This window comes from Numenius arquata, chromosome 7 (assembly GCF_964106895.1).
Source record: "Numenius arquata chromosome 7, bNumArq3.hap1.1, whole genome shotgun sequence".
Taxonomy (NCBI): Eukaryota; Metazoa; Chordata; class Aves; order Charadriiformes; family Scolopacidae; genus Numenius; species Numenius arquata.
Genome location: NC_133582.1, coordinates 41,685,357 through 41,697,457, shown reverse-complemented (window position 1 = coordinate 41,697,457; position 12,101 = coordinate 41,685,357). Strand labels below are relative to the sequence as shown.

Below are 12,101 nucleotides of genomic sequence, written 5' to 3'. Positions count from 1 at the left end.
GTTCCAAGTCGGTTTAGAACTCACATTATTTAAGGCCCTTGATGCTATCTTTCCCTTTGCATCTTATTATTTGATGTATTATTTCCGCACAGAGATACATATTTCTGCATCTTTTTTTTCCTTTCAGTGATAATTTATTTAATACTTGAACAATCTTGCACAACTGCTGTCATATTAAAAAGGCAAAGAAACTTATTTCAACAAGCCAATGCTAACATTAAGTTGGGGAAAACTACAGACAAAAACTCTCAAAATACTGCTGAGCACACTAGAATTATTAACATACAAACTACTTCATTCAAAACCCGTTTAACACTCATCTTTGTTCAGGCAATTAAATGCCTGTTGCACATTAACTCTGTCAATATATAAAATTTTGGAAGCAGATAACTAGAAAACCAAGCAAAACTGCCCTGTGACAAGTAACTCCCTAACTAGCAAAATAGGGAATTGTTATTTTATCTTTCCAGCAGATGTAGGCTCTTGCCATTTCAAGGCCCTATTATAGAATAATGTATGTATCATAATTTGCCAGTGAGCCCTGCAGCCTGCAACAGGTGGCTTCACAATATGCTCTACAAATGGAAAAAAAGCGGGCCCCACTTTTTCATCTTCAACAGCTGGTATCCAGAACTTCCTGGGAAGAGCTTGGCTATTTCCAACAGGCATAAGGCCAAGGTACGTGCCAGTGAGCATGCTGGGAGCTTTTAATGAAAAATATGATTAGGTATCTCAATTATTTGGCTTCTCTTATATAAGCAGAGGTTCCGGTTCTCAAAAAGAGATTAATTCCTGAAATGTAAGATGCGGGCATGGTGTAAGTAAGCTATAGAGCCCAAGCAAGTAATTTCTACCAGCCTTGTGACGGTCATCCAAGACATTTTTGCACTCTCAGCTGGTTTTATTCAGTCCAGTTGTGATGCAGGAACAGCCAACATTGGCAGTGGTGTAAAGAAAGGAGTAGCTCCAGGGCAGGAAAGAATTATGAACAACAGGGAGGCAATAAAAGGGACTTAAGGGATAAGGAAGTAGTGGAAAGAGGAAAGGAGATAAAGAAATATTTTCTATTAGGACTGGCACAGAACATTGCTTACTCATTGCAGCTGAGATGAGACCACAGCTAAATACAACAGTAAACAAAAAGCTTGGTGGGTGCTGTTAATGAAGATGCAGATTAAAATGGACACGATTTTTAAAAGTCAGTACAATTCCTAATTTTACTTAGAAGGACAGTCACATCATCCAACCATATGTACTTAACTGCCCAAGTTGAGGGTCTAGGCTCCCTATGCAAGAAAGGAGTAAGTAATCCTAAATTAGGTGCCTAAATTATGGTAACGCTTCTTCTAGAGATAAAGGGTCCAACGTAACTGTCCAAGACTACCCGAACAGAACTATTACCTATTCTGATTCATTTTACTGACCTCAAAATAAATATAACTAGATAAAAGTCCGACTCGGAAGTTTCGTACATTTACTGTCTGAAACATTTCTCTTTAAGGATGCACATAATTTATATAAAAATAAGACAAAAAAAACAAGCTAAAAGTTTTAGTTGTTTGCAAAATGTTTATGTGAAACAATGGTGCAGTTCTGTTTTGATTAAGGATGGTGAGAGACTGGCAAATACGCTCTAGGTAATCAATCCTCTTAAGATATGCAGATCCTCAAATTTAGCTCATTAAATGTACCAATTTTATAATATTTCCATTAAAATTTATCATCCTGTAGATCTTTCCCCTAGACAGATTCCACATAGCTACTTTTCCCATCCTTCATCACTAATGAAGAACAGGATTCCAAAGTCCAGAAGAGAGTCACCGTGTTTAAAGATTTGCAGCAACAATATCTGGTGCTCCAACACAGCAATTGAAAACTATACTATTTCACTTACAAACTAAATGTCACCTACCTATTTTAGTATCAAGAAAATTCTCAAAATTGGCTTTTGCTGAGATGACTACAGGAATCTCCTGATTGGTAAGCAAATTCACAGCTGTCACTGAAGTAAGCGAGTCTGAAAACAAATGTAATGATCACAGTAAGTAAAATATGACAGAAAATATGCTAAGAACATTACTTACTATTAAAACTCAGTTTATCTTAAATGTGCATGAAATTTAAATTAGAATTTTGTTTAAGAAAGAAAATGAAAAGTCTAATCACATTTCTAAAATGTTCAATCATATGAAATTCTTCAGTAAGTCTGACTGATAAATTCACGATTAGAAAACATACTTATAACAAACACCCGAATAAAAACGGAGTAAGATTGGGACTATAATTAAAAAAACAGTGAGTCCTTGACCACTACTTGTGTGCTGCAGAGTTGCATGAAGTGGCTCTAGTAAGCCCTGAATTATATACTAACAGACATTAAAAAATTAAGCAAAAAAAAATCCAGTTATTCAGATGAAACTGAAGGTGAGCATATGTACAATGCTTATGATTTGTTTACTTACAGAAGAACTACAAAGCCTGAGAAATATAGACAAGTGTGAAAAAAGAAACCTAAATAACCAACTGATTTCCAAACAGAATATTCATATTCACATTAGAGATGAGGAATCTAATATCCAGAGGGAAAGGGAGAAAGAGGAGAGAATCAAGGATGGTAAACTGAAATTGATTTACAATGTGTAGCTTTGGTGGCTCAGCAAGAAGAAAATCAAACCTGAATTGAGGATTCAAACCCCTTATCTCAGTTTGGACCTGTTTCTAACTTTTTAGTGCCTTTAAGTTGATGCTAATTAAAATAATTAAACAATTAAAGTAATAAAATAATTAAAATACTGCTAAGAGCTTCCTTTCACCTATCTTCATAGCTAAGCTGAGGAAAGTCTCAGTCTTGTACTATTATGCGTAAAAACTGCTTGAAATAAAATAACAGCATTTTAGAGAACAGGTCACTATACCTCATCAGTCTTGTTAACACAAACAATACAATTTCTGATTACCACTTTTTCAATTTCAGGTGTCTGAGATACCCATATTCTAGATAAGATTTCTCACGTTCAGACCACCACATACCTGCCCTCCGTTTAAATGATGTACAAAAGGAATAATTTCACTCTTTAAAAGCAACTAAGCAAGAAGCCTCCTGAACAGGATGTTGAGTGGGTAGGACAGTCTACTTTTAAAATTAACTTCTCTCTTCCACCCAGTAATAATTTTCATTTTATGCTGGAACCCAAAATAATAACTCCATTTTTTAATAACTCTTTATTTTGCTCCTTAGCTCACATCATTATTATAAAAGTGGTCAAGAGATGATATTACAGTTACAAATGTAAAAGAATTTATGCATAGTATTATAATGAAATAATGAACAATGTAAGGATCAAATCTTTATCTCAGATACCTCACACTGACAAAACTAGAAGACTTAACAGATCATAAATTAACATAATTTTTGCTAGGATAAAAAAAAAGAATGTTTGAAAATCAGTTGCTCGCTTTATTTAAATAATCATAGCCTAAAATACAGAGCTATACTCCAAGAGTAAAGGTATTAGAACTTTAAGTTACTTTGCCATACAACATCTTTTTTTTTTCCTCTCCTAGAAAGCATGAACACATAACCTCCTAATTATTTAAATGAGAACACGGTGAGGAAAGAAAGTTAACAGACACAAAAAAAGCCTTTCAAGTATTTTCACTTAAAAAAACCCCCACAATAAATATATTGTGGTCCTTATTAAAAACAAGTTTTGCACCTGTGTGGTTTAGCTTAAAGCATAAGATCCAACAAAGATACAGGCATGTACATGGATGTGCTTTTCTGCTGTTATTGCTTTGATTTGGCTGAACTGCAAGAACTACAGATTTCTTCCTTTGTTCCTTAATAAATATTCTCCAAGCTTTGCTCAGCTCTGAGACAAGTGCTCTACATACTCAACACATTCAGCTTCCTTTTTTTTCTGCCAGCAAGTGAACTTTATTAAGGTTACAGAAATGAAGCACTCAAAAATAAAGCAGGCTCAGTTCAACCATCACAATTTCCCACAAGATTCCTGCTTCACTGCTATTGACATCAGATGTTACACAGACAATGAAGCCACATGTTTACCAGTTAGGAAAAAGTAAATACTGAACACCAGCCTGAAGTGGAAACAAAAAATATTCAGTATACTTTGTATTTACTCTTATAATTTTCAGGTTTCCCAAAGATCAAAAAAATAGTTGGCCAGGCATGCCAAATAAAGGCAGAATTGGTGGTAGGAGCCTTCAGGAAAACAATCAACACCAATTAAAGAATTACCTGTTATTTATATCCTCTGTACAAGTCAGGACCTGCCATAGGGCTGCTCTGAATTTACTCCATTAGAATCTTTTATTAACTAAGGATCAGCACAGCAGAGTATTATTTTGCTATCTATCAATAATCCACTTTGCTATGTATTAATGATCTCTTGCCCTCTTTATGTTTCTTGTGACAGGAAGAGATCATCTTTGGTGTAAGGGTTGGTTCTGCTGTCTTTGTGCTAACGACAAATTACCATAGTCAGAGCTGGACTGTTCACTTCTGGTACATGAAGAAACAAGAATCTGTTTCATTGCTTTTATACACTATCAAGTTTTACAGCCATTATAAAAGGAAGAATTCTAACGCAGCTGCTGTTAGTGTAGCTGAAGCCAGGACAGACTGATGTGACACTGTTTGACATACACAAAGAATCAAAAGACCTGTTCCCTCTCAACAGGAACAGCTCATGCTCAGCTTGACACACATTCTATGAAGAACGTTCTCTAAAACTGTTACTCTTCTACAACAAAATGCAGTACGAGAAAAATATCACCTTTCCCTGGGATGAACTCCTTCTGAAAGACTTCCTTGAGATTGCTATTCCCATGCAGCAGTCTGTGAGTCGGTAAGATATATAAATGGGAAGCTCCATAAACGGCTTCAGGCGTATAGGTATAAGCTGCTACCTTCTCTTCTGTTGCTTTACCATTAACCTGGAAAAGAGCAGAAAATATGCCTGATGAATTTCTTTTTGAAATACAGTGGATTTAGATTCCCCTTCCTTTTTATGCAAATAAGAAATATACATCACCCTGTAGAAATACACAATTCTGAATATCAAAGCCAGGTGCATTCTCTCCACAGGGAGTTTCGTCAAGAATCAAATCTTGACAAAATGTACTTTTAAGACTTTGTGAAAGTTACTTTACAATCTTGCCTCAGTTTATCCAAATATATGTATAAACATTTATATTCCAAAATCATATATACTATTACATTGTGCTACTGAGCTAATCCAATCACCGGTTAAGTAACCTGGAATCCTTCTATTCCCTTTTAATACGTGCTCTGTTTCCAAGAAACAGAAATGAGATGTTACCTCTGAAATCTAAAGAGAATTTAAAATTTTCTCAGCTACCAGGCTTTCCACCACATTTCTCTGATGAAGTCAATGCCGCAACTTACGTAGAGGAATAAAATAATAAAAGGTTGCACAATGTTAAAATAACTGGACATAAAATGTGAGTAATAAACCCAGAAGACTGCTTAAGAATTATCACCCAGCACTATCAACAGGCTTTATATTTTAGGTCAATTAACTGTGGAGTGTATGGGGGTCACAGAAGGAGATTTTTCTACAACAGGCATTGATATACATTTTCAAAAACAACTTAAATACAACTTAAATTGCACCTTGACACAGTGTGCAATTCAGAGGTATTAAGAAAGTTTAAGCTCTCTCAATTTGAGGTTCCCAAAAATTCAGTATTTTAAAATAAGTCATTTTTAAAATGTTAGACCAGAGTAAATGAGCACAATAAAGCTCTGAAATCCAAGGGCTAAAATTCCATCAGGGTCTCTGAAAACCTCTTCTGTCACTATCATATTCCAAAAGCCTTTTGCATCTCTTCAGAAGGACTTCAGATTTTACCATTTTTCTCTAGATAATTATAATTCTCTTAAAGTTTCTCTTTCCTTCCTCTCCTTTCTTTCTATCCAGACTTCTCTGTAACTCTATCACAACCCAGTTGTCTGGTTCTCATTATTTTAATTACTGTATGTAATAAATGAAATAATGGACAAACGTCAATAAAGTGGCTTGCTTGAGGTCAGCTTGGGTCTGACAGAGAAGGCGCTGTGCAGAGAGGAGCTAAAGCCCAGCTAGATCCCAGCTGACTCGTGCAGTGCCACTTGATACTGCTCCCCTAAATATCCTGGCTTTTGGCACAAATACACACAGCCAATTTGCATCCGATGTTGCACCTGAACACACAAACCCTTTTCTAAGGAGGACAGCAGGGAGTATCTCTTCAACCCACAAGCGGTGTTCTTCAGGATCTGTGCTGGTCTGGGCATATAGTAATCTCTTTTAGTAGGTTTCAAGCTTTTTAGATCTGAAAATCTATTCCCATCACACATTCAGGGGTTGTGGTTAGCCCGACCAAGACATCAGCATTGAAATTTCTGACTTACCTTTAGCAAGAAGTCAAGAGAGCATCCAACACAGTCACCTATCCAATTTGCTTGCATTTCCTTTATACCATACCACTCAGGGAGATCAGACAAAGCATCAAACATAGCCTGATTCAATAAATGAAAGAATGAGAACATTCAGCTTTTGTCAGCATACCAATTAAGATGGTGCATTTAATTATAACTAACAGCAAAATTATATGGAAGGTGCTGGTAAAAACATAGGAAGAGGTGTTTTTATACTTCTGCTGCCACAAATTCTTCTCTTTGAGAACAGAATTAACACAGCACAAGCCAGAGGTATGACATCTCCAACAGAGATCCTACTGTTATTAAAAGACACCTTCCTTTTGAATGGACTAAACCTTAAAGACAGAACAAAACCCTTAGATGAAAACAAACACAGGAAATATTCCCAATTCCACAAGTAAATTGTGGGAAGTGACTCAACGAGCTGAACAAGACTACTGACACATAAGAGATGTGCTTGCAGGTAGGAAGCCTGCATTTGGATTAGTTGTTCTAGACAATAGCCTGGAGATGGCAGTCAGACAAAAGACATTTATGTGTCCTAATATTTTCAAGCTCTGATTTAAAATGGCAAAATAGAGTTTCCAGTTGCCTATCTATTTTTCAGGATGTAAAACTGAGTGTGATCTTTAGGTGGTATCATCCTGTAAAAAACCCCACCCAAGTCATAATAATAAGGGTTCATATTACATTCAATATATAATACTGTATTAATATAATAACAGTATAATACATTATGTAGCAGAGAAGAAATTAAGTGTTGGCTCCTTCGTTAGCCATAATATCCAACAGCCAACCTGTAACTTCTATGTATATTTATATTCAGCAAAAGATATATGCATGTATTTATGTGCTTTCTGACATGTGGCATGGAAGCATAACAGACTATTCCAAACCAACTAATATTTGCCCAAACCATTTGAACAGTATGTTTTTAATAAAGGAAATCTACAAAAAAGTAAAGGAGAAGACATGCAAAAGGATGGATAACTTAAATCTCATAAAATTTTTCACTTCATAACACTTCACATTTGTGTAATGAATACTCTATGACTGTCCAAAATCTTTCCTTTGGCAGAAGTACAGCCAGAGGCATGAGTCACTCAGACAGATGGTGTATATGCTGAACAATTACAGTTAAAATCTAAGAATAAGGCAACACGTTAAATGATTTTTCCTTCAGCTGTGACTCCCAACATCAAGTGTGCAAGCTCTTTATTACCTCATTAATTGCTAACAATCTGCAAGATGGACAGTAGCTATTACGTGCTCCTGAAATTAAATAGTGGGTAGTTAGATAAATAGTGAATATACAACTCATTCTTTTTCAACTGGTTTTTTAACTACATTTAACTGGTGTTTTAACTACATTCTTAAATATTTTCAGTGAGATGCATAAAAGACATTATAAGGATTACTTTCTAGTTACTGCTCTAGTAACTAGAAACAAAGGGCATGTCCTTCATAAATCATATTATACCACCACTTGGGATTATTATCACTTTCTACATCCTTAAGAATCAAATTCATTTTCTGATGATTTAGAAATAAAAGAATAATAAGGTTTTGCAAGGTTTTTAATCATACTGTAACTTTAATCAGTTGTAGCTCACAATTACAAGTATATTATATCGCAGAGAATTCCAAATTCTCATTGTTCTCATTAATTTTAGTGTTCCAGAGACTACTGAGCTTTATCTGCCATGAATAATCCATGTACATATATACCTACCAATGAATAACGAATAATTAGAGATATATATAGATATAGAGATATACACTGACAATACTTGGATACATTCTTTGTAAGAATTTTATGCATTTTAGAAAGAATGAAATTGTGCCAATACACACAGAACTGGCTGTACACATTAGAAAATTTTTTTAAATTCTCCTGCTTGAATATCCATCCTAATCTACATTACATTTTGCTGGCAGAAGCAGCTAAATGTACATGTGCTCTACTGAAACTGTACAGTCTGTAATTGCTTGCCAGCAAAACTTTCTAAATGTTTTTTTCACTGGAGGATTAATACATCAAGATCCTTCGTACCAGTGTGATAATGATTTTAGCTCTAGTTAGTTGGCCTTATTAGGAGCTATAGGCTACCATTTGACTTAGCCTAATTCTTCTCTCGGTAATACAATTGCTTCATGCAGCTCTATACAGTAAAAGCCAACTTAGCTTCACCTGAAGATAACAAACCTTATTCTGCATGACAACACAGCCCAGCAGTGTGCAAGCACAAGCCCTTCAACTCTTAATACGCACATCAACAGCAGTACCGAGCGATAAAAAAGAAAAAAGAACAAAAAAGAAACCAAAAAAACCTTTAAAATTTTTCAATATGGAATTATGATTCACTGTTCTTCATATTCAACACACTACTTTGGTTTCTTGTCAAGACTACGAACAGCAGGTGAAGTCAAAAATGAAGAACACATAAAACACAAACCCTTTATATACTGTTTCAGAGGCAAAAAAATATATAGTATGTATACTGTCAGCACATTAATAAGTGCTTCTGGACTAGGATGCTCACTAACAGGAAAGTACATTAAATCTTACACACATTAATACATTGTACATTGAAAATTCATCCATGCAAATTAGGATGAATTGGTTAAAACCGCCCTAGCATGAAGAAATTAAAGTAAAATAAGTTAAAACTTTTCATAAACTGGCTTGTAACTTTTTTTCTGTTAAACCCTCTTCAAAATAAGAGGAGGAAAAGTAGTAAAACTACAGTTCATTGGCACTAATATGGAAATTAAATGCAGGGATTATGTTTCTATGTAATACTGAGGCTAAAACTAAGGCTAACTTTTAAAAAAGTTGCTTAAGGGAAACTCTTCTAAAAAACTTTTCATTTTCAAATCCAATTGCACCACACCCTGCAAAAACATAAATCTGTAAATAAATGTTAAAACTATTATTAATTTTTAAAAGTTGTATGTAGCCTGTTAGGGTATATGATACTCTTGAATTGAAGTTGTCTAATGCTAGCATAAAAATTCCTGAATATTATAAGCTAGTGTTTGAAAAGTTAAATATTAACTCCATGAATTCTGCTTCCACCTTTCTTTTTAAAATCACTGCCATGTCTGGTAAAACATCTTGTGAATCATTAAAGTAATCCCATGAGTTCTGCTTCAATTATTATTTTGCAATTACTGTTATGATTCCTTAAACAAAAATTCTGACCCTTATGGGTATATACGTAACTCCTAGTCATTTGTGCCACAAGTTTGTTAACTAGGTAACACAGACAAAACAATCAACAAGAAGATTCCCAGCACTTAGGCAAAGAAATGAAAGTGAAACCATGTTGGACTCTGCAAGGGACAAAGAGCAACAGCAGCATCACAATCCAGTAAGCAGAGTGTGATAAACTTATCAAATAAATTCCATTTTCAAATTTCTGATGATGACTTAATAGTGAAAAACTTGGAAACATTATCTATTTTCATTTTTCATGACTCAGGAAGAGACGGTAAAATTTAAAATGCAAACATCTAATTACATGACAAATGACTCCCATCTTAATCAAACACAAGTCTAGGTAAAGCATAAATACATTTTGGCAGTCTTTCAGATCTAAAGATAATCAGACTCAAAAAAAGCTAAAGAAATCAAAGCTACATTCAGGGATGAGAATGACTTCAAGGCTCTTCCACCTTTAGGGAAGTTCGACTCAAGTGCTGGAAAAATGGAAGATCTGGGATAAACTAATGTTACATAGGACTGCTTTACTCTTTCAGAACACCTAGAAAATTCTGGCATAGCTAGAAGACAAAAGTCAACCAGTTCAGATGATCAGAGAGTCACAAAATCAAGATCTGCTGAAGGTTCATCACACGCAACAGTGACAAAGTCTGAAACTAGAAGTAAAGCGTCTGGAAGTGGAAAACTGATCCTACATATCCAGCTGTTTAGTTTGCTGAGGATTCATAGAGAAACAGAACTTCAGTTTAGTAAGCTTCAGACAGAAAAAAAGTACATAAAACCATAGAATAGAAATGCTTTATAATTTTCCAAGAGCATCTCAACTCCAAAAGTTGCCCTCCTGCTTGTAGTTTGAAGAGGGAGGATTCTGCTGGGCACCTAAAAATTCAGTCTCTGATTTTGGGAACTGAAATTCTTAGTATGATTAATGCCTGCCACTAATTCCTGCTTAGTGAGAGGATTTCAACTCCTCCATGACATTAAATGAAATAAAGTGAAAAAATCTAAATATAAGCTATATAAGCCAAATGTTTACTCTTTTTTCAATGAAGACACTGTAATGAAGTTTGGCAAATTTGCAACGTAACAAGACTGAAATAAAAAGGTCAGCAAAAGGTTTCATTTCAAAAGCATTCCATTCATTAGCAAAATAGAATTGTCTTCTACTAAGTTAAAATAAAATTAAAATAAAAAGCTTTGCTTCCGAGGAGAGTCAGAGAAATACTCAAGATCTGTTAGGACAAAAACTAAATTTTTCACTTTATTTGATCAAGCTCCTAAAAGACTAACCAAATATAAACTGAAGATTACACAAAATCATTTAATACAACTTAATATATTAACTAAAGTACAGGAAATTAAAGTTAGGGTGCCCACTCTTTTATTTCACACTATATTGCACAGTTCCAACTGCGATTATGCAGTACAGCTTCTGTTGGTATTTAATCTCTTCTTGGTTTGTTTTTACCTTCAGTAGTTTCTGCCTGTACTATCATAGGTCACTCTTGACTTATTTCCCATGTGTGCAGTATACTGAAAACATACATTACAAATGAGCAACAACAAAGATACTGTGTGTGCTTAAAATCCTTTCTTGTAAATGTCTGAACCATCAGAGTTTTCCTCTTTCTTTATCATATAATTCACCATCAACAAACACCTGTGGTTTGACTATGTACAACTGCGGCAAAGAAATGATTCCTCAAAAGCACAAAGTTAAGCCAGTGTTCTTCTCCAGATTTGCCCTCAGAGTTGTTCATATTGTAGCAATTACCAAAGAGAAGATATTCCCCTTTCCAATATAATGAAGCATATCTTTGGGATAAATGAATAATTGATTCTATAAATATAAAAGCTCTTTAAAACATTTTGTTATAATTTTTAGTAGTACTGAGCATTCACTGCTTTGATTAATCAAACAGGAACTTAAATTTATGTTGCTGTAGCATCAAGTGAGATGTTGCATTTAAACTAAGGTGAAAAGATCAGCCTGGTCTGGATATCCACAAACAATTTCCTGTCTTGCCAAGCTGACAAAACAGGTGTCATTTTTTTTCTTAATGAAGTGCTAAGCAAGCTGTGGAGACGATGCTCTTGGTCCCTGTCCAGGAGAGAGCTCTCAGCCTGACTCAAGAGGAAGAGTTTCAAAGAGAGGTTTATCAGCCCATTCTTTTGGAAGAAGACAACTATGAGCTAGACCCCAAGTGTGGGAAGTGAAAAAATCACACATAAAGCATGAAAAACTAAAGAGCCAGCATTTCTGTTCTCCTCAATGATGCGGCATTACCTCATGTTATGAAATCCAAAGTACTGTCAAGAACCTTAACATCCTAAAATGCAGTCCTTCAGTTTTGTTACATTTAATTTCATTACATTTCGTTATATTCTGCTTAGTATCTCAGAAAT

The 12,101-nt window shown here is 34.8% G+C and overlaps 1 protein-coding gene across 1 annotated transcript in view; it reads right to left on the bottom strand.

The window, feature by feature from the left end:
* Positions 1 to 12,101, bottom strand: part of LARS2 (leucyl-tRNA synthetase 2, mitochondrial) — an 83,888-nt gene that overhangs the window by 36,183 nt on the left and 35,604 nt on the right. Inside the window, exons 8-10 of the mRNA XM_074150472.1 lie at positions 6,440 to 6,547; positions 4,800 to 4,959; positions 1,913 to 2,017 (exon numbers count right to left, since the gene is read on the bottom strand). Of these exons, the coding sequence (XP_074006573.1) occupies positions 1,913 to 2,017; positions 4,800 to 4,959; positions 6,440 to 6,547 (373 nt within the window). The remainder of the gene's footprint in view (positions 1 to 1,912; positions 2,018 to 4,799; positions 4,960 to 6,439; positions 6,548 to 12,101) is intronic.